General features: G+C 61.7%; 1 protein-coding gene across 3 annotated transcripts; it reads left to right on the forward strand.

Annotated features, from left to right (window-relative positions):
• The first annotated feature begins 722 nt into the window (after window positions 1-722).
• On the forward strand, window positions 723-27,596 carry KCP (kielin cysteine rich BMP regulator). Of its 3 annotated transcripts, XM_084897596.1 has the most exons (42): window positions 723-1,057; window positions 3,369-3,535; window positions 4,088-4,277; window positions 4,365-4,441; window positions 5,022-5,106; window positions 7,768-7,835; window positions 8,054-8,150; window positions 8,282-8,364; window positions 8,595-8,688; window positions 9,481-9,569; window positions 12,362-12,455; window positions 12,591-12,670; window positions 12,747-12,840; window positions 13,428-13,513; window positions 13,585-13,666; window positions 13,854-14,006; window positions 14,094-14,200; window positions 14,274-14,367; window positions 15,368-15,541; window positions 15,671-15,753; window positions 15,896-15,989; window positions 16,088-16,261; window positions 16,488-16,658; window positions 18,136-18,312; window positions 19,168-19,253; window positions 19,503-19,593; window positions 19,716-19,798; window positions 19,897-19,990; window positions 20,830-21,003; window positions 21,238-21,320; window positions 21,891-22,011; window positions 22,936-23,015; window positions 23,204-23,303; window positions 23,709-23,797; window positions 24,135-24,237; window positions 24,324-24,475; window positions 24,806-24,978; window positions 25,056-25,170; window positions 25,278-25,379; window positions 26,091-26,255; window positions 26,695-27,001; window positions 27,135-27,596. In XM_084897596.1, the coding sequence occupies exons 1-42, from the start codon at window positions 979-981 to the stop codon at window positions 27,410-27,412; spliced, it is 5,088 nt and encodes a 1,695-aa protein (XP_084753722.1). In that variant the 5' UTR covers window positions 723-978; the 3' UTR covers window positions 27,413-27,596. The 3 variants fall into 3 exon arrangements, with proteins under 3 accessions (XP_084753722.1, XP_084753723.1, XP_084753724.1); XM_084897597.1 differs by lacking the exon at window positions 16,088-16,261; XM_084897598.1 differs by lacking the exons at window positions 23,709-23,797; window positions 24,135-24,237; window positions 24,324-24,475; ... (4 more) ...; window positions 26,695-27,001; window positions 27,135-27,596 and having other exon boundaries at window positions 23,088-23,317.
• The last annotated feature ends 53 nt before the right edge of the window (window positions 27,597-27,649 follow it).

Here is a 27,649-nt window from a genome sequence, read left to right on the forward strand (position 1 = left end):
AATCCGCACTGCCAGTCTATAAAGTAGTTATTATTAACTCCAGTCTACAAACAGGGAGACAAAGGGACAGAGAAGTTAGGGGGACTGCCTAAGGCAGTGGTCAGCAAACTGAGGCTCTCAAGCCATGTGGGGCTCTTGAGTGTGGCTCTTCCACAAAATACCTCGTGCGGTTGCGCAGGTACAGTGCGATTGAAACTTCGTGGCCCATGCACAGAAGTCAGTTTTCAGCTCTCAAAAGAAATTTCAATCGTTGTACTGTTGATATTTGGCTCCGTTGACTAATGAGTTTGCTGACCATTGGCCTAAGGGCATATGAAATTGGCCGAACTGGGATTTGAACCCAGCTCAGTCCACTTTTCCAGTACACAGGCGAGAAAGGATAAAAGCTGGACTGGGGCCGAAACCGGTTTGGCTCAGTGGATAGAGCGTCGGCTTGGAGACTGAAAGGTCCCGGGTTCGATACTGGTCAAGGGCATGTACCTTGGTTGCAGGCACATCCCCAGTAGGGGGTGTGCAGGAGGCAGCTGATCGATGATTCTCTCTCATCGATGTTTCTAACTCTCTCTCCCTTTCTCTTCCTCTCTGTAAAAAATCAATAAAATATATTTTTTTAAAAGAAAAAAAAAAAAAAGCTGGATGGGAAGGGGGCAGGGAGGCCAGCTGTCTCAGGCCCCAGAGGGACGCATTTGTGTCTACTTTCAGGGTCTCCTCTGGCATCACAGGAAGAAGTCGCTCCCAGTCCCTCTCCACTCCCTGTGGGTCTGGGGCTGCTACAGCTGGGAGCAGGACTGGGTCAGGCCCGGAATGGGACCCGGGGTCGAGGTGCCCAGCGGGGGGTAGGCCCAGCCTGCAGGCTGACAGACTCCAGAAGCCCTCCCTGAACAAAGCCTGGGTGGGAGGCGGCCTGGCGCGTCCCCACCCCGCCTCCCCCAGTGCCTGCTGAGCCGAGACCACAGCCAGCAGCCAGACAGAGCGAGCATGGCTGGGCTGGGGGCCGCCCCGCGGCTGCTCCTCCTTCAGCTCCTGAGCCTGGCGCGGGCCCAGGGGGTGGGCAGAGGTAAGTTGGGGAGGCATGGGCTTGGGGTCCGCCAGGCAGGACCCGTCCTGGCTCAGACTGGTCGAAGGGAAGGAGCTGGGGCTGCAGCTGCCTCTCCCCGGCCCTGCCTGGGCTGGAGGGGCCCGCGGTGGGGGAGCTGGGAGGCCGGGGTGTGGGGTCAGGGGAGGGAGGGGGCTTCCTGCTGGGGCCTCGGGAGGAGTTCCTGCAGGCCGCCTGGGGGAGAGGCCCTGGAATCTGGGAGTCTGAAGTTAATTACTTGTCTTGAGAAAGAGGGAAAGAGAGGCCGCTGTGGGAGCTGACTGAATCACTGAGCCTGGCCCTCCCCCAGTGGGACGGGCGGGAAAAGCGGGATCAGGGAGGGGAGCTGAGGACGGCTCCGTGGGGAGCAGCCGGGCTTTGCAGTCCTCAGGCGCCCTTTCTGTGGGTCTCTCCAGGCCCGGCCCTGCCCTGTCTCCCCTGGGGGTCACAGGGGACCGCCAGCCGCTCCCTGACCCTCTGACTGTTCCTGCTTAAGCAGGTCCGGAGGAGGATCAGGCGGGATGGGAGTCAAGCTGGGGGGGAGGGTGGAAGATGCTGAGACCCCGTCCTTGGTCCTTGGCCGTCCTTCACGGCTGGTCAGGAAGGCAGCCGGTACGGGAGCCGGGGCAGAGGGCCACTCCGGTGACCCTGCGCAGGGGGGGGGCAGCACGCACAGAGGTTTGGGTGCCCACACGTGCTGAGCTGTCAGCACCCCGGGTGTGAAGGGGAGCAGGGCGGCTGAAACGGTGGTGGTGGGCACATTGGGACCTGCTGCTGGGAACCCCGGGCGTGTGGTTCAGAAAGGCTGTGCCAGGGCAGGGGAGCAGCGGCTGGAGGAGGGAGGACTCTGTCTTCCGTCTTCTTGGCAGAGACAGAGGAGAGCAGAGGAGAGGGGAGTGGGCTGGGGATGCCTGGGTGGGACCAGAGACCATGGGGTGTGGGGAGGGGCAGCAGCGGGGAGCTGAGCCCCAGATTTCTGCGTCGATGGGATGGCATTAACCACGCCAGGAGCCCAGGCCACGCAGGTGTGGAAGAAAGCGGACAACTTGGGGTTTGGACCGGAATCTCCAGCCCCCGTTGGGGATGGCAGTGGGGAGGAGGGGAGAGGGGGTGACATTGGTCCCCTGCCTCACTAGTGTCCGTGAGAGAAGCCCGTCTAGCCACGAAAGAGCTGTTCTGTGGGAAAGACCCTCCCCGCCCTCCAGCCCCTCTGTGCCCTGCCCACCGGGCAGTCTGAGGATGCCTGTGGCGTTAGCTTGCCCCCGGCCACGGCTTTTCTTTTCCTGCCCCAGGAGGGGGGTCCAAGCCTAGGTCTGAACTCAGAGGTCCCCCTTTCCCTCAACATCATGTCACCTGGAACCGGGGACAGCTGTCTCCGTTTGGCCCCGCGCCTTGCAAGCTGGTGGGGGCCCTGCCAGGAGCTCCCCAAAACCCTTCAGGGAATGCAGCCTGGTCTCACCCTCTGCAACCCAGCCTGCCCCATGTGGCCAGTCTTCGAGGTGGGAACAGAGAGCGGAGTTATAGCGCACACACACACACACACACACACAGAGTCTCCTTTCTTTTAATATATATTTTATTTATTTTTTACAGAGAGAAAGGGAGAGAGATAGAGAGCCAGAAACGTCGATGAGAGAGAAACATCGACCAGCTGCCTCCTGCACACCCCCTACCGGGGATGTGCCTGCAACCAAGGTACACGCCCCTGACTGGAATCGATCCCAGGACCCCTCAGTCCGCAGACCGATGCTCTACCACTGAGCCAAACCGGTTTCGGCACAGTCTCCTTTCTGACAGGTGAAGACACAGGCAGGGTTCGCTCGCACCAGAGCCTGGGCACCTTCAAGCAGCCGCCTCTCACAAGTCTGTCTCCCCCTCCTGCACCCCAGCCTGTGCCAGCTTCTGGGCCTCCCGGCATGGCATTCAGCTCCGGGCTCCCCTGGCCACGTCCCCGGCCCACGTGAGGAGGAATGAATGACCCTGACGTGCAGGGAGGCTCTGGTCAAGGTGCTCCCTGTGCCCCCAGAGGCCCAGCATCCCTGGGGCTGGTCCCTGGGGAGAGCTGGTCTGGGTCACCTTCGTCCCCGCAGGGCTCCCTCCCCATCCTCCCTCTCCATCTTCCTCCCGCCCCCTCCTCCCCTCCACATTTTCACTCGGACAGCCTCACGGACCCTGTCTCCTTCCACAGATGAGGGTGGCAGGTGGACAGGGGAGGGCACATCATCGGGAAGACAGAACCCAGGACCTCGCTAGCCCCTCACCCACAGGCCCACCCTGGGTTCTCTGCCTTCAGGTGGCGCTGTCCCCGGGGAGTCCCTGGGGCTTGCTGACATCCGTGACTACCAGCAGCAGGCCCCAGCCCGCTCCTCAGACCCCGCCGGGGCCGCCCAGGAGCAGTGGCGCCCTCTGCAGGAGTCGCTGGAAAGGCTGGAGGCTGAGGTGGCACAGCTCAGAGCGCAGGTACCGGGGAGGCGGGCCTGGGCTCTGTGCGTGGGGTGGGGCAGCCTGTGCAGGGGGAGGAGAGGAGAGGAGAGCTGGGCTTGGGGGCGGCCGCACCAAGGAACCCTAAAATAGTTTTGTTTTAAATGCACATGGAGAGATTCTTATGTGAACCGTTCTTAATATCATTTCTTTCATGAAAACGAAGACCCTCCGGGGTGTCTGTTTTGTCAACCCAGCCTTTCATATTCCTCCATGTACTTGCAAACATGAGAGAGCACCCATACGGCGTCATCAGGAAGGGTTTTTGAATGAATAAAGGACTTTAATTGTTGAGGGGGGGGTAGGCTGTCCTCTGTCCAAAGGAGAAGCCTGGGGGCCCCATGCTCCCGTGGGGTCCTATCCAGACCCCCACTCCCACCTTGGTCGTGAGAATGTGACGGTTTGAGCTGGATGCTGACCGACCTGTGTCTATGTGGAAACTGTCACGTCTCCTTCTCACGCTGCCTCAACCCACAAATCTGTGGGGGAAGCTGAGCCAGCACCTCCAACCCCCCCAAATCTTTGCTCCAGAACCAGGACCTGCAGGAGAGGGTGAGGCAGCTGGAGTCCTGCGAATGCCGCCCCGCTCCCCCCCAGTGCTGGGCGCTGGGGCGGGCCTGGCCGGAGGGGGCCCGCTGGGAGCCTGACGCCTGCACGGCCTGCGTCTGCCATGGCGGGGCCGCGCTCTGTGACCCCAAGCCTGGCCTGCCCCAGTGCCACGGTGAGTGCCACCCCATCTGCCTGCTGCACCACCGCGGGGCCTCGAGGTGGGCCCGGGGCCTGAGGGACAGCACTCTCTCCTACCCAGGCTGCAGCCACAATGGTCAGGCCTATGGCCATGGGGAGACCTTCTCCCCCGATGCCTGCACCACCTGCCACTGCCTGGTGAGTTCCAGGGCCCCCCTGAAGGCCCCTGCCTGCCCCCGTTACCTGTCTGCCTCCCTGTTCCTGCCCCAAGCCTTGCCCCTGGTGGCCCTCAGCTGATTCTGAGTAGTTTGGCTTTCTGGGGCTCAGCCCCCATGCACGTGGCAAACAGGAGCATGGAGGGCAAAGGGAACGATGTTGCCTGGCTTCCAGCATCACCCTCTCCTGTGGACTCTCACTGCCCCGGTCGTCCATCTGCCCTTGTCACCTACCCACCCGTTCTCCCTCACCCGCCCCCAGAGCCACCTTCTCTGGCTGTCCCTCACTCTGTCATTGCGGAAGGCCTTGTCCCCTTCCTCCACTCTGGGAATTTGGCGGCACCTGGGAGAGACGATTTCTGGGATCAGGAATGAGGGGGCTGGGGGTAGGATGTCTCTTTTCTGCCCTTGGACCAGGAGTCGCCCATGACCCTTGAGCAGACTCAGCCTCTGGCTCCTCTGGCAGCCCCAGCCTGGGGAGGGGGGGGGAGGGGGCTTTCGGTTCTGGAGGCCTTACCCTCCTGGCTTCTGACGCCTGTGCACCACCGTCTGCCTCCCCACAGGAAGGAGCCGTCACCTGCAGCCAGAAGCCATGTCCAAGGGGACCCTGTCCGGAGCCAGGAGCGTGCTGCCCACACTGTGAGCCAGGTCAGCCTCTGCCAGCCCAGCCCCACTTCCATTCTTATTCTGGGGCCCCGGGGCCAGGGTCTGCCATCACCTGCTACATGCCCAGAGGGTGCCTGCCCACTCAAGCTGGCAGGGGCTGGAGGAGTTCAGAGCTGAAGCAAGTCAGCAAAACGCTGACTGCGGCCTGGGTCTAAGAGTGCCCTCGGGGAGCTTCTGGTCTCACTGAGAAGATACAAAGTCCAATGAGAACCCTGGCTGGGTAGTTCAGTTGGTAAGAGCAGTGGTCGCCAACCTTTTGGACCTCATGGATCACCAGTGAGGTCCCCATATGCCAATGTTGTGGGTTTGATCCCCAGTCAGTGCACATATAAGAATCAAATGAATACATAAATAAGTGAAACAACAACACTCTCTCTCCCTCTCTCTCTCTCTCCCCCCCTCCCCACTTTCCCTCCCTCCAATGAACAGATTAAGGAGGTGCAGAAAGGCAGTAATTGGCGGGGGAATCCTACCCAGACCAGGTGCCAGTGGGGTGTCTGAGCTAGATCTTCAAGGGCAAGGTGGATGTCGCCAGAAAGAGACAGTGCTGCAGGGCCCTCTGGACAAAGATCGGGGGGTGGAGGGCAGGGAGGATGCAGGAAATCAGTTTGGGAAGGCCAGTGGAACGGACTGCTGTAAGCCATGCAGTTTGAACTTCCTTCTGTGGCCAATAGGGAGCCGCGGAGAGCTGAAGAGCCAGAGTGTGGCATGTTCAAAGAGGTGTTTTAGGAGAATTCCTCCGGAATTGTGCTGGGTGCAGAGGGACCAGTTAGGGGACTATTCGAGCGGCGTCAGGGGTGGCTGTGGCTGCAGAAGGAGGGGCATTTCTAAAGAAGGGGCAGGAGCTGGTGGCGGTTGGATCCCATGGGCCAGTGGAAAAGGAGGCAGCGGTGCCAGCGAGGTGAAGAGAGCCGGGAGGAAGCGGAAGCAGTGCTGTGGGGGCTTATTGCCAGCTCATGATCGGGGAGACCGGGTTGTCGGATTTAGCAAATAAAAAGGCAGGCTGCCCGGTTAGATGTGCAGTTCAGATAAGCAAGCCATGCTTTCTGAGTGCAAGTATGCAATGTGGAACACACTTACACTAAACAAGTAGGAGTTGTTTATCTTGTCAACACAAGAAACATACAAACACATAAATAGTTTTTATAAGAGTTTATTTGAGCCAAACTGATGACATAAGCCGAGGAGCAAGATCTCAGATGTTCTGGAGCGTAACAGACTTGCAGCTTCTTCATTGCTTTTGAAGTTAAGGAGGGAAGATAAGGAAGGCTGGAGAAAGCAAGGCGGGGATTGGATTACAAAATCGTTAAGATTATGTGCTCACTTGAGGGTGGTTTTGGCTTATTTCAAAGATGTGTTAACCTACTTGCACAATAAAAGCAAAGATACACCCCCCCAATATATATATATATATATATATATATATATAAGTTTTTTACTAAGAAGTTATAGGCTTGGGCACTACTACCAACCGTGACCTGCCCATTAGGAATTCCTGATCAGATCGCCCCGTGAGGTTACTTGCATCGAACCCCCTCCTCTTTTTTAATCCACAATCTGGATTTCAAATTTAATGGAGCATCCTCTACTCTGCCTGGAAGATTCTCAGCTGGCAGTGGGAAAGGGGAGATGGGCTCGGAGTCTTGGTGGGAGATGAGGAGTGACGCTGGAGTTGATGGATCTCAGATAAAACACAGCCTGGAGAAGTGGCACCTCAGCCACTGCTAGACCATTTATGTCTTTGGTGGAAATTGTTTTAAAAAGGCACCCTAGCTGGTTTGGCTCAGTGGATAGAGCATTAGCCTGCAGACTGAAGGGTCGCAGGTTTGATTCCAGTCAAGGGCATGTGCCCGGGTTGTGGGCTCAATCCCCAGCAGGGGGCGTGCAAGAGGTAGCAAATCAATGATCCTCTCTCATCATTGGTGTTTCTCTCTCTCCCTCTCCATTCCTCTCTGAAATCAATAATATGTGTGTGTATATATATATATATTATGTTATTTTAAAAATATATTTTATTGATTTTTTACAGAGAGGAAGAGAGAGGGATAGAGAGTTAGAAACATCGATGAGAGAGAATAATCTATTAGCTACCTCTTGCACACCCCCTACTAGGGATGTGCCCGCAACCAACGTACATGTCCTTGACCGGAATCGAACTTGGGACCTTTCAGTCCACAGACCGACGCTCTATCCACTGAGCCAAACCAGTTTCGGCTACATATGTTTTTAAAAGGCACGCTGCCCTGGCCAGTGTGGCTTAGTTGGTTGAGCGTGGTCCCATGCACCAAAAGGTCGCTAGTTCGATTTCCGTGTCAAGGCACATGCTAGATTTTGGGTTTGATTCCCAGTTGTAGTGCATACAACTGATCAATGTCTCTCCCTCTCTGTCTCCTTCCTTCTCTCTCTCTCTGACAAACAAACAAACATGCATTTTTTAAAAGGCACCCCTTCCTCAACACTTTCATCCGCTGTAAATACTGAAAATCTACTATGTTAGAGCCAGACACTTTACTGCCATCTCCTGGACAGTGGTAGTAAATACCAACATCTCTGCCATCCACCTCCTGAATGGTACTCCCTTATCATGGGTTGCTTCTGCCAGTCTCTGGGTCTCTTACTTGGGGGTCTGCCTTGGTTTTGTAGGCTGCCCTGGCGGTACCAGGGCTGGGGAGACATGGCAACCTGAGCCCTGTGTCACCTGCTCCTGCCAGGTAAGGAATCAGAGCCCGGCCCCACCCATCACCCAGGTCCCTGCTGCTCTGCTGGTAACCCCCAGGCTTGGCAGCGCCACGCCCAACCTGGGGCCTGATGGGCTGCTGCTGCCACCCAGGCATCGAGGCCCGGAGCCCGCTAGGCCTGCCAGGCCGGCGGAGTAACTCCCAGTAACCTGCGGTGGAGAGGGAGGGAGGGCTCAGTGTCTGCCCCGCAGGCAGGGACCGTGCGGTGCCAGGGGCCCTCGTGCCCAGAGCTCAACTGCCTGGAGAGCTACACCCCACCAGGAGAGTGCTGCCCCGTCTGCCGGCCAGGTGACCTCCCCACCCTGCCTGCCCCTCCACCCCTCAGCCCCCGAGGGTCCGGTACCTATTTGGGGTCATGCCTTCCCACCCACCACGCTCTCACCTGACCAGCCTGTCATCCTGGCACCCCCCTCCCCCAGGCTGTGAGTACGAGGGGCAGCTTTACGAGGAGGGAGCCAGCTTCCTGTCTAGCTCCAACCCTTGTCTCCAGTGCTCCTGCCTGGTGAGTCCCTGCACCCTCTGCCCAGGCCCTGCTCCTCCGGGGAGGCCCCTGCTCCTCCGGGGAGGCCCCCTGCTCCTCCAGGAGGCCCCCTGTGCTCAGCCTCACATGTATTCCGGGGCCCTTCACTCTCTGCCTGACCTATGCCCACCTCCCAAGGGTGCCCACACCTGCCTGCCATGCTCCCTCTGGGAGCCAGATCCAGAGGCTTGACAGCTGTTGGTGCATTACAGAGGAGCCTGGTTCAGTGTGTGCCCATGAAGTGCCTGGCCAGCCCCTGCCCTGAGCCAGTCCTGAGGCCTGGCCACTGCTGCCCGGCCTGCCAAGGTGAGCCCTGGCTCCTCCCTGGGCGGCTCCAGGCAGGGCTGTCACATCATTTCTCCACTCAGAGCCCACCCTGCTGGCTCGGACCTGGTGGTCCGGTCAGTGGGAGAGTGATGCCTGGCCACGCCCCCTCTGGAGCGGGTCCTGAGCTCAGATTCTGTCCTTGCCACGTGGTGGTTGTGGCCTCTGAGTGAGCTGCTCTGTGCCTCAGTTCCCCATCTGTGAGGAGTGGGTAATTATATACTACCTTAATAATATCGACTATTATCTACTGTGTGCACCTAAGACCGGATGGGCCCTTGAGGCTGACCACTAGAGGGTGACACTGAGTCACACACCAATACTGTCTCCAAAGCAGATGAGGAAGCAGGCTCAGGTACCATGGAAACTCAGAGGGAGAAGACCTGGCCCAGCGTGGGCACAGGAGGGCAGGCGTCCTGAGTGAACCTGAAGGAGAAAGACCAGTTGGCTAGGTGAAGGGTGGAATAAGCAGGGGTCATCCCAGGAGGAGAGGACAGCTAGAGCAGAGGCTTGGGACAGACACTCAAGAGTGAATGTGGTGGATGTTAGGTGGGAAGGTGCAGACAAACCTTCCACGGAGAGGTGGGGGGCGGGGGGGGGAGTGTGTGTGGCCCCGCTGGGTCTTGGAAAGCATGGAAGGCAGGCTAGGAGCGTGGCCTTACCCAGTTGGGACGCTGGCAGCCACCAAGAGGGCTCAGAAGAGGGTGGTGGCAGACTGAAACTGGAGTCCAGGCTGGCTCCCATTGGGCCTCCTCTCTGCCCATCTTCCCACAGCCCCGGGCTGCACAGAAGGTGGCTCTCGCCGGGAGCATGGCCAAGAATGGACTGTACCTGGGGACCCCTGCCGGATCTGCCAGTGCCTGGTAAGCCCGACTGCTCCCGGGTTTCCCCACCCCTCCGCTCCCCGAGGCCCAGCATATTCATTCCTTCATTCCACTGCGCACATCCCAAAGGCACTGTGTGGGGCCAGGGGTGGAGAGTGCCCGTCTGCATGCCCGGCTCTGAGCAGAGCAGTGTACAGCATGGGTTTGTGAACTGAACTCAGGAGCTGGCAGGGCAGGATGTGGCAGGTGGTACAAGCCAGGGAGGGAGAGACGCAGATAGATTTGAGATGTCTGGAACTTCGAGGTCTCATCAGTTGCCACAACTGCATGGGGCCACGGAGCCCTTGAAATGTGGCTGTCAGATCTGAGATGGGCTTTCATTCAGAATACACACCAGTTTAAAGATGTAGACAGAGAGGAAGGAATGTAAGCTATCTCGTTATACGCTGTGCTGATTACATGTTGAAACAACATTTGGGATATATTAGAGTTGAGTGGAACATTAAAATTTAGTTCGACCTGTTTCTATTTTTTTTTTTTTGAAATGTGACAACTAGAGAGTTTAAAGTGACATGTGTGACATGTGTTATGTTTCCATGGGACAGCACAGCTCTAGAAAATCCTCATGGAGGGGTGGTGTTCACTGGGTCTTAAAGGGTGAGTAGATTTAAGCAGGAGAAATGGGGAAAGACTCTCCAGGGGGTATGGACTGAATGACTGAGACACCCTCCCCTCACCCCCCATTATATGCTGAAATCCTAACCTCTGAGGTGATGGTATTAGGAGGCGGGGCCTCTGGGAGGTGCTTAGATCCTAAGGGAAAGAGATCACACCCTTAGGGCTTCCGCACCCCCTGCTGCAAGGTGAGGACAGGAAAACAGCCATCTATGAACCAGAAAGCAGGTTCTCGCCAACTGCTGGTACCTTGACCTTGGACTTCCAGCAGCCCAACCAGATAAGACACCAGATGTAGGGAAGATCTGGGCAGAACCTGGGGGAGGAAGGTGGGGACCGGAGACCTTCAGGCAGGTGCCTGCTGAGGAAGTCTGTTTCATGGGGCCTGCAGCCAGCCACAGAGCAACAGCCTGCCGAGGACTAAGGGATCCATTGTGAAGGCCATGGACCCCTCTACGACCAAGTGCTTCCCCTCCCTGTTCTGGCCCCGCACACACCTGTGAGAAGGGTCACTAGCTGCCCAGACACTAATGGTGCTAGAGGCAGTGAGTCCAGGTGTGGGCATGGACTCCAGGGATGGCCTATGTGAGCATGGACTCCAAGGATGGTCTATGTGGGTGTGAACTCTAAGGATAGTCTATGTGGGCATGAACTCCAGGGATGGTCTATGTGGGCGTGAACTCTAAGGATAGTCTATGTGGGCGTGGACTCCAGGGATGGTCTATGTGGGCGTGAACTCTAAGGATAGTCTATGTGGGCGTGGACTCCAGGGATGGTCTATGTGGGCATGGACTCCAGGGATGGCCTATGTGGGCATGGACTCCAGGAATGGCCTATGTGGGCATGGACTCCAGGGATGGTCTATGTGGGTGTGAACTCCAGGGATGATCTATGTGAGGATGGACTCCAGGGATGGCCTATGTGAGCGTGAACTCCAGGGATGGCCTATGTGGGCGTGAACTCCAGAGATGGTCTATGTGGGTGTGAACTCCAGGGATGGCCTATGTGGGCATGGACTCCAGGAATGGTCTATGTGGGTGTGAACTCCAGGGATGGCCTATGTGGGCATGGACTCCAGGAATGGCCTATGTGGGCATGGACTCCAGGAATGGTCTATGTAGGTGTGAACTCCAGGGATGGCCTATGTGAGCATGGACTCCAGGGATGGTCTATGTGGGTGTGAACTCCAGGGATGGTCTATGTGAGCATGGACTCCAGGGATGGCCCATGTGAGCATGGACTCCAGGGATGGTCTATGTGGGTGTGAACTCCAGGGATGGCCTATGTGAGCATGGACTTCAGGGATGGTCTATGTGGGCGTGAACTCCAGGGATGGTCCAGGGGGAGTAGCAGAAGCTGCTGTTTTGTAACTGCCAGCTTCCAGAGGTTGATGCCACACCAACACCTCACCTCATGCCCATTACAGGGCAATGAGGAGGGGAATATTGTTATCTCTCTCTTTTTATTTTATATTCTCACCCAAGGATATTTTTTCAATTGATTATATTTTAGAAAGAGTGGAGGGAAGGGGGGGGGAGAGAGAAACATCAATGTGAGAGAGAGAGAGAGAGAGAGAGAGAGAGAGAGAGAGAGAGAGAGAGACATTAATTGGTCACCTCCCACACGTACCCCGAGTATGGATCTGCAATCAAGGTACATGCCCTTGACCAGGAGTCAAACCCGGAGCCCTTCAGTCTGAGGGAAGATGCTCTAACCATTAAGAAACCAGCCAAAGTGTCTCTCTTTTTTTTCAGATGAAAAAACTGAGTCACAGAGGACTTAAATAGCAAGATAGGTTACACATCGATATTAGTTTCCTAGAGCTGTCATTACAAAGAACCACAAATGGAGTGGCTTAACCAACAGAATTGTGTTGTCTTGTGATTCTGGAAGCTGGAAGTTGGACTGTGTGTGTATGTGTGTGTATCCAAATTTCCCCTTTGTACAAGGACACCAGGCCCTGGATTGGGAGCCGCCCCACTCTTTACCTCCACCACGGCCCTATTTCCAAATCAGGTCACATTCAGTAGGTGAATGTGTGTCTGTGGGGGACACAATTCCACTCAGCACGATGTCTAGTGAGTGGGTAGTTGGGATGCGAGTGCTGTTTCCACCACATGGCTGAGCTCCGATGGCCTCACCCCTGCCCCCACCAGGAGGGCCACATCCAGTGCCGCCAGCGAGAATGCTCCAGCCTGTGCCCGTACCCCGCCCGGCCCCTCCCGGGCACCTGCTGCCCCGTGTGCGATGGTGAGTCAGGGGGTGAAGCCTGGAGGGGCTCCAGACCTGATTGACAGCCAGGCTCCACCTCCCACGAAGGCCAGGACTTGGGGCAGCGGTGGGGGGGACCCCTGAGGAGGGTCTAAGGCACCCTCTCCCCCACAGGCTGCTTCCTGAACGGGCGGGAGTACCGCAGCGGGGAGCCGGTGGGCTCCGGGGACCCCTGCTCGCGCTGCCGCTGCGCTGTGAGTGTGGCCGCCCCGCAGGGAGGGCCTGGCTCCCGGGCCCGCCTCCCCGATGCTGACCAGGCCCTGTTGTCAGAACGGGACTGTCCAGTGCGAGCCTCTGCCCTGCCCAGCCGCGCCCTGCAGACACCCAGGCAGGCTCCCCGGGCAGTGCTGCCCCGTCTGTGCCGGTGAGTGGGGGGCCCCAGGCACTGGGTGAGGGGCGGGCACTGGCCAGAGAGAGTCCTTGGCGTGTGGGTGCGGATGCCGCCGTGGGCTACAGAAGCCCCCTTGAATTCAAGTCCAGAGGAAATCCTTTATGAAACTAAGGTCCTGCCAAAACCGGTTTGGCTCAGTGGATAGAGCGTCGGCCTGCGGACTGAATGGTCCCAGGTTCGATTCCGGTCAAGGGCATGTACCTTGGTTGCGGCCACATCCCCAGTTGGGGGTGTGCAAGAGGCAGCTGGTCGATGTTTCTCTCTCATCGATGTTTCTAGCTCTCTATCCCTCTCCCTTCCTCTCTGTAAAAAATCAATAAAATATATTAAAACAAAACAAAACAAAAACTAAGCTCCTTTCCCCACCAAGAGGGACTAGTTCTTACCTTCTCGTGGCCCACGGGCACTGTGGTGGGGCCCTGGCTCCCGGGGGCCGGGGGCTGGCAGGGACCCCGGAAGGTGGGTGTCCTCATCAGGGTGGGAGGTAGATGTCAGGAGGAAGATGTCAGGCTTCCCCGTCAGCCTCCAGCCCTGTCCCCCGCCCCCACCCTCCTGTCCAGGCTGTGAGTACCAGGGACACTACTACCAGAGCCAGGACACCTTCCGGCTCCAGGAGGGCGGCCGCTGCCTGCGCTGCTCCTGCCAGGTAGGCAGCCCCTGCCTCCCGCCCCAGGTCTGCCTCCTCCTGAGGCCCTCACCCGGGTCCCTCCCTCCCAGGCCGGCGAGGTGTCTTGTGAGGAGCAGGAGTGCCCCGTCGCCCCTTGCACCCAGTCAGACTCTGTTCCCCAGCTGTGCTCAGGTGTGTGGGGAGGGGTTGGGGGGGGCAGCTGCAAAGGGGCTGGAGGTGGAGGGGGCATTGCTAAGCCCACCAACCCGCCCAGCGTATAAGCAGAGGCTGCTGTGGGGGCCGTAAAGAGGGGGGCCTGGGAAGGGGAGGGCTGGGTGGAGGTGTCCAGGTTGCCATGGTGACAGCCCCCTTGCTCCAGCCTGCGTGCTTGGCGGAGAGGAGTTTGCCGATGGCGTCCAGTGGGAGCCTGACGGTGAGCCCTGCACAGCCTGCTCCTGTCAAGACGGGGTGCCCGTGTGCGGGGCTGTGCTCTGCCCCCCGGCCCCCTGCCAGCACCCCACCCAGACCCCTGGTGAGTGCCCCGCGCTGATCTGCCTTCCACCCCCTGCTTTGCCCGCCCGCCGTGGTCAGCTGGGCTCTGACCACTCTGCCCGCCCAGGCGCCTGCTGCCCCAGCTGTGAGAGCTGCACCTACCACGGCCACGTGTATGCCAACGGGCAGAACTTCACGGACACAGACCGCCCCTGCCACGCCTGCCGCTGCGAGGTACCCCCCGGCTTGCTGCTGCCCCCTGAGCCCCGCCCGGGGCTGACCCCCACCACCCTCTCCCTCCTCCCAGGACGGCACCGTGAGGTGCTCCTCGGTGGACTGTCCACCCACCACATGCGCCAGGCCCCGGAGCGGACCAGGCCAGTGCTGCCCCAGCTGCCCAGGTACGCGCTCGCTGTGCCTGTCTGGCTCGGGGGACCCAGGCCTGAGTGTCCATCACACACACACACACACACACACACACACACACACCTGCCAACAGCACAGCAGATCCCTTGGGAAGCTGCGGCTTCTCAGTGTTCCGCCTGGCAAAGCGGGGAGCACACAGGGCGTGGGTGGGAGGCAGACTTGCTTCTCCTTCATGTCCCCACATCGCCCTTCTTCCCCAGCCTGCGTCTCCTCTTCCCGCCCCGCGCCGCTCAGTGTATCTGTCTGCCTGCCTGTGTCACACACCACGTTCATGCACACGTGTGTGTCACACACCACGCTCATGCACACATACCTGTGTCACACCCCACGCTCATGTGCACATACCTGTGTCACACACCACGCTCATGTACACCTGTCTGTGTCACACACCACGTTCATGCACACGTGTCTGTGTCACACACCACAATCATGCACACATGCCTGTGTCACACACCACAATCATGCACACCTGTCTGTGTCGCACACCACGCTCATGCACATGTGTCTGTGTCACACACTGCGCTCATGCACACATACATGCCTGTGTCACACACCATGTTCATGTGCACATACCTGTGTCACACACCACAATCATGCACACATGCCTGTGTCACATACCACGCTCATGCACACGTCTGGATGTGCCATGAGGGAGCCTGGCTGCCGGAGAGCAGTGTGCCCTGCCCTGGCCCATGGAGCGTGTGCTAGAGCATGTGTCACTCAGGAGCCCTTCTGCTTCTCACCCTCAAGGCACACACAGGTGCCTGCAGGTGCAAGGACTGCACACACGTGTGTGTGTGCACGCACACACAACACACATGCTAGTACACACACGCGTGCCCTCAGAGAGACACCCTTGCCTGCATCACAGCCCCCTCCTCTCCCTCTGTGGGGACGGCTCCCAAGTGCCCCAGGGGAGAGGAGCTGTCTGCTGCTCCTGCACCTCCAGTCTTCGCCCCATCCCTCCCCGCCCAGACTGCATCCTGGAGAATCAGGTGTTCGTGCACGGCCAGCGCTTCTCCCACCCCCGGGACCCCTGCCAGGAGTGCTGGTGCCAGGAAGGCCACGCCCGCTGCCAGCCCCGGGCCTGCCCCCAGCCCCCCTGCGCCCACCCGCTGCCCGGGCCCTGCTGCCGCAGTAACTGCGATGGTGAGGCGGCAGGAAGGGAGTCTCCCGGGAGCGTTCGGCCCCTTCCGTGGGCATTTGGCTGGGGGGGGGGGGGAGGGCATGACCTGGGCAAGTAGGGCCTCCCCAGGCCTACAGCTGCCCCTCCCCCAGGCTGTGCCTTTGGAGGGAAAGAGTACCCCCACGGAGCAGACTTCCCCCACCCCTCGGACCCCTGCCGCCTGTGCCACTGTCTGGTGAGCCCGCCCCCTGGCTGAGAGGAGTCGGGGGAGCAGGGGTGGGGCTGGGGAGGCGGGGGCACTCCAGGTGGGCTGGGGAGGGGTGAGGTCACTGTGCCTCCAGCACTCACCCTGCCGCCGGGTCCCTCTGTCCGCGCAGAGCGGCAGCGTGCAGTGCCTGGCTCGCCGCTGCCCGCCGCCGCCCTGTGCGGAGCCCGTCCTGCTGCCCCGGGAGTGCTGCCCGCAGTGCCCAGGTAAGGGCTGCACCCGGGGCGCTCCCCCCCCCCCCGGGGCTGGGGGTGCGCTGCCGCCTCTCCCTGGGCGCCCCGTGATGCAGGCCGTCTGGCCTCAGCCTCCTCCTCCAGCTGCCCGGGGCCCGGGGGCCACCAGGAGCACTTCTTCCCGCCGGGGGACCCCTGCCGCCGCTGCCTCTGCCTGGACGGCGCCGTGTCCTGCCAGCGGCTGCCCTGCCCGCCCGCCCCCTGCGCCCACCCCCGCCGGGGGCCCTGCTGCCCCTCCTGTGACGGTAACGCCCGGCCCCGCAGCCCCGCCACCCGCTTCCTCCAGCCTGGGACGCAGCCTCCCCCTGGGGCCACCCTCTCACTCCTCCTCCGTCTGCCTTTCTCCACCCCGAGCTCCCCTCCTCCTGGCCCGGCCCGCCCCTCTCAGAGTTTGGGGAGGCTGTGCTGGGAGGTGCTGGGCCTGGCGGGCAGCCACCACCGCCCCCAGCCCCGGCCTGTCCCTGCCCCCAGGCTGCCTGTACGAGGGAAAGGAGTTTGCCAGCGGGGAGCGCTTCCCTTTGCCCACCGTCCCGTGCCACGTCTGCCTCTGCCTGGAGGGCAGCGTCAGCTGCGAGCCCAGGGCCTGCGCCCCCGCCCAGTGTGCGTTCCCTGCCAGGGGTGACTGCTGCCCTGCCTGCGACGGTGAGGGCAGGGGGCATGGGGGTGGCGGAGGCGGGAGGGCTGGGTCGGAGTCATCTTTCCTGCCCTAGAGAGGGCCCCATTCTTATAAGAAAAAAAAAGCCCTGGACTAAAGCCTGGATTTTCTCCTGCCTCTGATGCTATTGGGCTGTGTGACCTTGGACATGTTACATAACCTCTCTGAGCCTAATTTCCCCCCCAATGTTTAAAAAAAAAAACCCACATAACCTAAAATTGGCCATCTTAACCATTTTTTTAAAATATATATATTTTATTGATTTTTTAAGAGATGAAGAGAGAGGGATAGAAAGTTAGAAACATCGATCAGCTGCCTCTTGCACACCCCCCACTGGGGATGTGTCCGCAACCAAGGTACATGCCCTTGGCTGGAATCGAACCCGGGACCTTTCAGTCCGCAGGCCAACGCTCTATCCACTGTTCCAAACCGGTTTTTGCCATCTTAACCATTTTTAAGTGTGACTCTGGGCCTAATCTCAACTCCTGTGAAAAAAGAAAGCTGAACAAGACCGGCTCCCCAGTCTTCGGTTACTCTTGTTTATTATCTCCGCAGTTGTTTCTACATACCCTCCACCACCTGTAACTTTCTTTATTTCGTATTTTCCTTCAAATTGAAAATTGAAATTGAAATTTATTTAGAAAGGAACCTTTATATCCTACTGTAAATGGAAAACTAGATTTGCAAGGAGTAGAACATTGCCATTAACGTGAATGCAATTAAAAATCAAATATTAAATTCAACTCAGATACTTTGGCCTTCTAAGGCTTTGAGCCTGAGACTCACCCCCTTTTCCTCATTTTGACGGACTTTTTATTTTAAAGAAAAAATTTAGGTTCACAGCAAAATTAAGAGGAAGGTGCAGATCCTTCCCATATATCCCCTGCCCCACTTCCTCTCTGCCCCCCCCCGGACAGCCCGCCTCATTATCTGGGCCCCCACCAGGGTGGTACATTGGTTACAGCTGAGCTCACACGGACAGGTCATTATCGCCAAAGTGCTTTCTTTTTCAAAAAGGTCAGGACGTGCCAGTGCTGAGGGCAAGCTGCCCCCACCCCCGGACCCCCGGACCCTCCTTGCTTGACCAGAGGGCTTGAAAGAGCATTGGGAAGGGGATGCCTTGGGTCCAGCTGCCTAAGGCATCTCAAGCATCTCCCAGCTCTAAGGTCTGGCCGGGCAGTGGCCTGCTGGGTATCCAGCCCCAGGCACAGATTCTGTGTGGGTTTGCCCTATAGATCGGACAGGGAGATCTTTCTGCAGGCGAACGGGAGAAAGTCTGCCCTTTGGCCAGTCCGACGCTCCCCCAGCTCTCCACTCCTTCGTCCATTGGCCTGGGTGAGGCCTCCTCCCCACCATGGCCATGCCTCAGGCCTCGGACTCAAGCCAGGGGCAAGCTCCTAGCTGGTGACCCTGTCCTCTCACCCCCTCCCGACCCAGCCCGCCGCTCCCTGTCCCCTCTCCTAGGCTGTGAGTACCTCGGGGAGTCCTACCTGAGTGGCCAGGAGTTTGCAGATCCCCGGGAGCCCTGCAGCCTGTGCACCTGCCTGGAAGGCACTGTGACCTGCGGCCGCAGACCCTGCACACCTCCGGGCTGCAGCCACCCGCTCGTCCCCTCCGGGCACTGCTGCCCCTCCTGCCAGGGTAGGGCAACACCTGCCCTTCCGCCGCCCTCCTGGTCTCCCGCAGCCCCGAGCCCCGAGACAGCCACCGAGACCCTCAGCCTGCGTTTCCATCACGCCTCACCCTGTCCGCATCCTCGGTGCCTGCTGTCCCCGCTCACTGGTGCTGGGCGCACCGCACAGCGGGTCCCTGCTTCCACACCTCCCTGCTCTTACACCGCCTCGCTGCCTTCCTAAAACAGCACATCCCAGACTCAACTGCTCAGCGGCTCCCTCTGCCCGGAGCCTCGGGAGCCCGCCCATCGCTCACCTTCCTCTTGGGCGTGCCCGTCCTCCCGTCCTTTCCCCGCGCTGCCCACAACGACAGGACACTCCCAGCGTCTGTGGCCCACCGCCAGGCCCCACCGCCTCCCGCTGTGACCCACCGCCAGGCCCCACCGCCTCCCGCTGTGACCCACCGCCAGGCCCCACCGCCTCCCGCTGTGACCCACCGCCAAGCCCACTGCCTCCCTCCTCCCACACGCAACGCTCACCCCTTCCAGCCCCTTCCCAGCCACCCTCTCCCGCTCAGACCCCCAAGCTGTGAGAGGTCCCTAGGCCGGCTGTGTGTGCACGTGTGTGTGTGTGTGTGTGTGTGTGTCTATGTGAGAGAGTGTGTGTGTGTGTGTGGAAGTATGAGTGTGAGTGTATGTGTGTAAGCATGTATGTGAGTGTGTGAGAGTATATGAGTATGTGTGTAAGTGTATTGTGTGAGTGTATGTGTGTGTACATGTGTGAGAGTACGTGTGTGTGTGAGAGAGAGCATGTGAGTGTGAGTGTGAGGCAGGAGACGGTTCTGCTGGCAGCAGCTCTGCCCCTGCCTTCCCCGCTCTGCCAGGATGCCTCTATCACGGGGTCACTGCTGCCCTGGGGGAGACCCTTCCGGACCCGCTGGACCCCACCTGCTCCCTCTGCACCTGCCAGGTGAGCTGGCCCCGGGGACCGGGAACCGTCGCCGCTGACCCTCCCGTCTGGCCCGGTTGTTTCTCCCACCCCGTCTGCCGGGCACCGCTGCTGAGACAAGGGGACAGCCTGGGGTCAGGCCTCCGGGCCACGCCAGGGGTTGGGCCTGGCAGGCTCGTAGGGGCCCATATTGGGGCAGAGTGTAGCCGGGGTTGAGGGTGTGATGACGTGGGGACAGGAAGTGGCAGTGTGATCGATCTCTCCCCCCAGGAAGGTTCCATGCGCTGCCAGAAGAAGCCATGCCCGCCAGCTCTCTGCCCTCACCCCTCTCCAGGCCCCTGCTCCTGCCCCGTGTGCCACGGTGAGCTGCCCCCCACCCCCAGGCCCAGGCCCCTCCCTGCCCTGCTCCCTGCCCTCCTCCGGGCAGGAGGCAGGACCGGGCGAGGAGGCACAGCGTCACACCAGGAAGCATGTCGCCCACAGGGTGCTTCTCTCAGGGCCAGGGGCGCCAGGAAGGGGAGGAGTTTGAGGGGCCCACAGGCAGCTGCGAGCGGTGTCGCTGTCAGGTATGATGGGGGGGGGCCGGGGGAAGAGGGGGACCGAGGGGGCACACTGCCTCAGGGCACCCAGCCCGGGAGAAGTCCCTGACCCGCATCTCCTGCAGGCCGGCCACGTCCGCTGTGTGCGGCTGCGGTGCCCGCCCCTGGCCTGCCCGCTCCAGGTCACAGAGTCAGGGAGCTGCTGCCCTCGCTGCAGAGGTGTGCCCGCCCGTGGGCCCAGGGTGCCTCCATCTGCCCCACCTCCTTCCCTCAAGGTCCCCTCCTGGCTTCCCACCTCCCTGCCCATCCAGGCCTCAGCCCTTGAGTCTTCACCCCTGTCCCTCTCCCCTGCCCTGGCCTGCCCAGACCATCTCCCCCTCCAGAGGCCTATCAGAGCCCCCTCAAAGCTGCCCCTTCCTAACCATCATGATCACAGTTACTGAGCCGACACCAGGAGCTCAGCACTTTAATCCACAGAGATCTTAGCAGGGAGGCCCTACGCTCATTACTCCTGTTTCACAGATGGGAGAGCAGAGGTGCAGAGCGGTAATGTAACTGGTGGGTGGCAGAGACCACCTTTGCTTCTAGGCTGTCTGAACAGGAGCCTTTCTGGCCTGCCCTCTGCCCGGCATAGATTCCAGAGCCATAGCAGCATCTCCCTGGGGGCGGGCAGCACGGAGGAAATCCCAATGAGCAGCTCTGCAGTCTAAGGCTTGGAGCGGCTGAGTTACCTTGGTAACATGGTTAGCGATGGAGGCTTTCATTCATGCTGCATGCATGTATTAGATGCCTGCTGCATGCCCGGTGCTGGTGCTGATGCTGGGCTACAACAGGCAGTGCCTGCTGCCTGGCCTTCGGTTCAGCAAGCAGACGTGCCAGGGCTGAGAGCCCAGGAGTCCTGAGCCCGGCCCAGCATCTTCCCTCCACCGCAGACAGCAGTTCTGCCAGGCCCCCTCCCCACCTCCCCCCTGCAGACCCCAGGCCCTGCTGACCACCCACGGTGAACGGTCGGGGGCATACAGAACCCAGACTCAGAGACACCCCTGCCCCCGGGACAGGCTGCCGGGCCCACGGGGAGGAGCACCCTGAAGGCAGCAGCTGGGAGCCTCCGGACAGCCCCTGCTCCTCCTGCCTGTGCCACGAGGGCGTGGTCACCTGCGCCCCAGTCCAGTGCGTCAGCTCCTGTGCCCGTCCCCGCCAGGGGCCCGGGGACTGCTGCCCTCGATGCTCTGGTACTGGGAGCCCGGGTGGGGTGGGTGGCAGGGAGGCAGTGCCTGGTCAGCGTCTCCCTGCCTTGGCACTGGGTGGGGCGGCAGAGACCAGCCTTTCCGGAAGTGGCTTCCATTTTTGTACACACCCAAATCCTGGGGGCTGGGGCCCCTGGGGGACAGAGGACCCCACCACTCCTGGCATTGCTGCCAGCTGAAGGCTCCCTGGGCCTGTTCTGCTCTTACCCCACCCCCAAGACTGTGAGCATGCGGGCCGGGAGTACGAGCCAGGGGACAGCTTCCAGCCTGGGGCAGACCCCTGTGAAGTGTGCGTCTGTGAGGTGGGTGAGGGCCATGCTGAGGGGCGGGGCACCATGGGGGCAGCCTGGGCACTGCAGGCAGCAGGCACTGCGAGGATCAGAGACAGGAGAGTGTCCCAGTGGCCAGGAGGCGAGGCAGGGCTTGGGGTGAAGAGCCAGCAGGGCCCAGAAGTTTGTGGTTAGCTGAGGCACCATGGCACCGGTGCTGGGTGTGGGGAGGCAGGGACAGGCCCTCCTGGCAGGAGTGTAGAGTGGGTGAGTGCAGAGCGGGTGTGAATAGGATGGGCGAGGAGACACCTGGGAAGTGGTTGGGGCCACTGAGACTCTCCATTCATGGGGAGCAGGCAGTGACATCGTAGGTGCAGAGATGAGGCAGTGGGGTTGGAAAGAGGGTCAAAGGTCACAGAAGGTGCAGGCCCAGTGACTGGAAAGGGAAAGGGAAATCATGGCTGGGGATGAGGGGTGAGGAGCCAGTCCTGGGGGCTGCTGAGGAGGTGCTTCAGGCACATGGAGGGGTCTGGGCTTCCGGGGAAGAGGAGGCTCTGCTCCCTGGTCTGGGGCCCAGCCTTTGCTCACACGTTCCTGTTGCAGCTACAGCCTGAGGGGCCTCCCGGGCTCCGCTGTCACCGACGGCAGTGCCCCAGCCTGGTGGGCTGCCCCGCCAGCCAGCTCCTGCCCCCGGGGCCTCAGCACTGCTGCCCCACCTGTGCCAGTGAGTCACCGATAGAGGGCAGATAAGAGAGGGCGGGCTGCCACCCCCTGACGGACACTGAAGTGCCAGCCAGCGCTCTGCCCCAGTCCCAGCCCCACACCTTTCCCGAGTCCAGAGGACTGTGCTAGAAGCCCTTGCCCTGGCGGGGAGGCTTGCACCACCCCAAGGGGAACCGGGGAAGCTGGCAGGGACCCCTTGACTCATTTTTCCCAGCGGTTGGTGCTGTGGGGGGCGGGCAGTTGTGCCAGCTGCTGGCTTTTGAGGGCAGTGACGTCAGGGCAGGAGGGCCAGTGAGTGGCCCAGCTACAGAGATGGGGAGAGCCATTCTTGTCAGCCCTTGTGCCTCAGGAAAGAGAAAAAGGACGTAACACTTATTAAGCACCCACTGCATGCCATGCAATGCTTGGCGATTTTAATTAGCAGTATCTCGTTCAGTTTTCACCGTTACCAGTGAAGTAGGTATCAATATTATTCCCCTTTTACAGATGAAGAAACTGAGGTCCCGAGAGGTTGATTGACCTGCCTGCAGTGGCACAGGCTCTGAGGGTTGGAACCGGGGGTACCTGGCTCTCTGTGCTTTCTCATGCTGTTTTAGCCAGACGGGCAGTGTGAAGGGAGCGGGACGGGGAGCAGGCAGCATGGCGTGTGGCCCTGAGGGACCTCGGGCTAAAGAAGCCACACTTGGTCTGTTTCCAGCTGCCCACCTTCTCTCCCCCTAGCCCCCTCCCCCCATAGCCTAGCAAAGTTCCTCTCGAAAAGTCCCAACTTTTCTCTGCTGAGCCAGCAGGAAAGGATGTATTTTTCCTGGAGTCCAGGTGCTGGGGATAAGGGTCTGAGGACAGATGGGTCAGTGCGATCATCCGGGCTGACATCCCTTGCTCCCACCCCCATTGTAACCCTCACTCTGCGTTCTTGTCTACACAGAGGCCCTGAGCAACTGCACGGAGGGCCTGCTGGGGTGGGAGCTGGCCCCGCTGGACCCCTGCTACACCTGCCGGTGCCAGGTGAGCCCTCCGGCCCTGGGGATTCCCGGGCTCCAGAGCCTCCCCCGTGGGCTGTGGCCGAATCTCCCGCAGAAGCTCGGGGATTCCCACTCACCGGTGTTCGCCTTCGCTTCCCGAACGTCACATCCCACGGAGCCTGCTCCCTCCCTGCCGTTCTCTACCCGTGGCCTTCTCATGCCCTTTCCCAGGACCTGACCTGGCTCTGCGTCCACCAGGCCTGTCCTGAGCTCAGCTGTCCCCCCTCCGAGCGCCACAGCCCCGCCGGGGGCTGCTGCCCCGAGTGCCGGGGTAAATGCTGGCTCGGTCTTTGGTAGAAACGGAGGGCTTGTCATGGGGGTGGAGGAGAGACCCGTGAGGCAGCGGGAGGCGGAGACTGAAGCCTGGATTCTCAGGGCTGGCCTGAGGCCTGCCAGTGGGCTCAGTACCACAGGCCCCTGCGAGGGTATCCGGAGCCCGAGGAGGGCTGCGGCCTGTGGCTCTTCAGGCTTCCAGAACCCTATCCACGCCTCAAGCCCCGTGCAGGGCCTTCTCCTTGACACTCCCCTCCCCACCCTGCATGTGGCTGAAGAAACCAACACCTGCAGGGTGCTAAGTGGGCGGTGGGCACCCCCTGCTGCGGGCCTTGGGGGTGAGCTCCAGGGAGGAAGGAGGCAGCCGGAAGGACGGTGCTCCTCCAGCCTCCTTTCTCATCAGAATGTGTGGTGGAGGCCGAGGGCCGGAGAGTGGCGGATGGAGAGAGCTGGCGGGACTCCAGCAACGCCTGCATCACTTGTACCTGCCATGTGAGCTGGGGCTGAGGAGTGGGGGCGCAGGGCCTTACAGAAGAGGGGGGCCTCAGGACGCTGGGCCATGCATATCGGGGTGGGGGAGGAGGGTGTCTTTGAGGTAATTAGGGAAGGGCGCCCCTGTGGGTGAGAGGGGGCAGAGGCAGCCCTGTGCAGGGCACGGAGCTGAGGGCTGGACGTCCGTCAGGCCCCTCTTGAACAGGAAGTGGTTGTTCTGGAGCAGCTCCGGGGAGAAGGGGCCGCTGCCGCAGAACGGAGCCAGATGGCCCCAGAAGTGTGACCAGGGACCTCAGGGTCCCCCGAGAGTCCCTAGAGCACTGGCCTCTGTCCTCAGCGGGGCCGGGTGGAGTGCCGCCGTGAGGAGTGCCAGGCCCTCTCCTGCCCACTTGGCTGGGTGAAGACTCAAGACGCCGGCAGGTGCTGTGAACGATGCCAAGGTGCGGGCCAGGGTGCTGGAGGGAGCAGCGCCGAGACCCGGTGTGACGGAGGGGCAGCTGACCCCTGACCCCACCCCATCCCCAAGATCCCTCAGGTCCCGCCCAGCCATGTGAGCACCAGGGCCGCCAGGTGGCCTCCGGGGACAGCTGGGCCGTGGACCCCTGCACCAGCTGCTCCTGCGTGGCCGGCACCGTGCGCTGCCAGAGTCAGCGCTGCCCGCGGCTCTCCTGCGGCCCCGTGAGTGCCGGTCTGGGGGGGGGGGGGCGAGGTGAGGGGGGGTGAGTGTGCATGTGATGGGGTGAGTGTGCACGTGGTGGGGTGAGTGTGCACGTGGTGGGGTGAGTGTGCATGTGTCACCGCCATCCCGGTGCAACGGGCAGGGGAGGAGGCACCTGGCTGGGCCATGGCACTGGAGCTGCGGGCAGGGGGCCCCGGAGGAGGCGCGGCGCGGGGTCCTGCAGTTCCTGGAGCGACCACGAGGCGGCGCCTGGAGCCCGCTCGGGTCCTCAGGGGCTCCGCGCGGGGCTCCGCCGGGCCCGGTGTCTGACTGTCCCGGGCGGAGGCCAGGACGAGGCTCCCGCCCTGAACCCCGGCAGCTGCTGCCCCCGCTGCCTGCCGCGGCCGGCTTCCTGCATGGCCTTCGGAGACCCGCACTACCGCACCTTCGACGGCCGCCTGCTGCACTTCCAGGGCGGCTGCCGCTACGTGCTGGCCCGGCACTGCCGCGGGGGCGACTTCAGGTGCGCAGCCCCCTCCGCCCGCCCCCCGCCCCCCACACCCGCCCCCGCTGACCCTGCACCCGGCCTCTCGCACCCAGTGTGCACGTGACCAACAGTGACCGGGGCCGCAGCGGCGTGGCCTGGACCCAGGAGGTGGCGGTGCTGCTGGGAGGAGAGGTGGCCGTGCGGCTGCTGCCGGGCGGCGCGGTCACGGTGAGGCCGCTGAGGGAGGGCCGGGGAGGGCGGTCCCCCCCGCGCCGTCCACTCCTCCGTCCCAACGGCCTCCTCCCGCCCTCCTCCTCCTCCTCCTCCTCCTGCAGGTGGACGGGCGCCCCGTGGCCCTGCCCTTCCTGCAGGAGCCGCTGCTGTACGCTGAGCTGCGGGGAGGCACGGTGATCCTGCACACCAAGCCGGGGCTGCAGGTGCGGCCGCGCCCCGGGAGGGTTTGGGGGCCGCGCCCCGGGAGGGGGGAGGGTTTGGGGGATGGCAGGGCCCGGGGCCGCTCAGGCTTCTGTGTCTGGAGGGCGTGGGGGTTACCAACTAGTTTCTGGGCCTTACTGAGGTGAGAGTCCTGCTGGATGCTGAGGGGAGAAGAGGGATCGGGGTCAGAGACCTCTGGGTGCAATGACAGGAGTTCTGGTTTCTAACCTGGGCTCAGCCATCAGCACACCGGGCCCCGGCCTGCCCCGTCCTCTCTGGGCCGGTTTCCTCATCGGTAAAACCGGGGAAGGACTCCTAGGACCTCAGTGTTTGAGGATTCCTTCCAACTCCCGTGCCAAAGAGCAGGGCACTCCCCCGCATCCAGCAAGAAGCACCATTTGTAAACTCCTAGACTAGGGCTAGTCTGCGCTTGCGATACAAACGGGAATTGCGCCGCACCCGGGAGGTAGTGTGTCTCTGGAAGAGGCTGCATTTCACCTGGGGCCCAGATCAGGGATGCTGACGCCGCAGGTCCCTTCCCGGAGCTGTGCTGGCTGTCAGTCCCGCAGTCTGTGCCTGAGGGACCAGGGCCGGGGCGTCTCCCCCATGCAGAGCCTCCCTCCCACAGCAGGGGGCGTGCTGACGCAGTGTGGGCGCCAGGGTGGATCTCGGGCTTGTTTTCCCCCCTCCACAGTCCCAGCCTCTCCGCGCAGGTGCTGTGGGACGGGCGGTCCCAGGTGGAGGTGAGCGTGCCCGGCTCCTACCGGGGCCAGACCTGTGGGCTCTGCGGGAACTTCAATGGCTTTGCCCAGGACGATCTGCAGGGCCCCGAGGGGCTGCTCCTGCCCACGGAGGCTGCCTTTGGGAACAGCTGGCAGGTGAGGGGCCCAGGAGCCTGGGGCAGGGGGAGGGGGGCGGGGGCCGGGCTGGAGGCGGCACAGGTGAGCATGAGTCTCAGAGCAGCCCTCTGGTGTGGAGATGGGAGCAGGCTTTGGGACTGTGAGGCCGGCTTGGGAGCTACCTGCCTGTCGTGGAGCTGGAGGAGGCAGGAAGGCCGCATCATCTGACTCCCCAAGAAGCCCAGCTTTGCTACTCATGGGCTGTGTGACCTTGAACAAGTTACTTGCCTGCTCTGGGCCTGGGTTCGTCCCCACGATGGGGACCAAAGAAAAGTCACTCACGCTGCTTCCTTTGCTGTTCTAATGAGGAGGTTTTCGAAGCTAAAACAAAATATCGGGCGGAAAGTGCTTTGGAGAACGGCAGGCCGAGGCCAGCTGCCCAGGATGCTGTCACGCCAGGGCCGCTTTCCCCACCCAGGTCCCCGAGGGGCCGGGGCCCGGGCGGCCCTGCGCCAAGGGCCGGGAGGGGCACCCGTGCCGGGCGGCAGGCTACCGGGCCCGGCGGGAGGCCAACGCCCGGTGCGCGGTGCTGAAGTCCGCCCCGTTCGGCCGCTGCCACGCCGTGGTGCCGCCCGAGCCCTTCTTCGCCGCCTGCGTCTACGACCTGTGCGCCTGCGGGCCCGGCTCCGCGGCCGACGCCTGCCTCTGCGATGCCCTGGAGGCCTATGCCAGCCGCTGTCGCCAGGCGGGGGCCACGCCGGCCTGGCGGGGCCCGACGCTCTGCGGTGAGCCAGCAGCGCCCCATGGGGTGGGGTGCTGGGGAGGGGGGTACAGGGGCCAGACCGGGAGGAGGGGGAGGTGCGGGAGGGCTGCCCGGGTGAGGGGGTGACGGAGCCCCGCCTTCCCCTCTGCCCGCAGGGGTGGGCTGCCCCCTGGACCGCGGCTTCGTGTTCGACGAGTGCGGCCCGCCCTGCCCCCGCACCTGCTTCAACCAGCACGTCCCCCTGGCGGAGCTCTCCGCCGCCTGCGTGCGGCCCTGCGTGCCCGGCTGCCGGTGCCCCGCCGGCCTGCTGGAGCACGACGCCCACTGCATCCCGCCCCAGGCCTGCCCCCCCGTCCTGCTCACGGGGGACCGGCCGCCCCGAGACCCACTCAGCCCCGGCCAGGCGGCCCGGGGGGCGCTCGACCCGGGATGACACCGGCCGGGACGCATCCGACCGAAGTCTCTCCTTGGAGAGCGGCTCCCGCCCCGGCCCGAGCTTCAGCCGGAGCGCCCTGCCTGGCCCGGGAGCCGGGCCCACGTCCCAGAAAGCCCAGCCCTGTTGAGTCAGAAGCAGTAAATGCGGGGCCTGCCCTAAGGCTGCCTTGTGTTTGTGTGTCTGTGTGTTTGTGTGTATGTGTGTGTTTGAGTGTCTGTCTGTTTGTATGTGTGT

The sequence above is a fragment of the Pipistrellus hanaki genome (assembly GCF_964339955.1).
Source record: "Pipistrellus hanaki genome assembly, chromosome: 10".
Classification (NCBI taxonomy): Eukaryota; Metazoa; Chordata; class Mammalia; order Chiroptera; family Vespertilionidae; genus Pipistrellus; species Pipistrellus hanaki.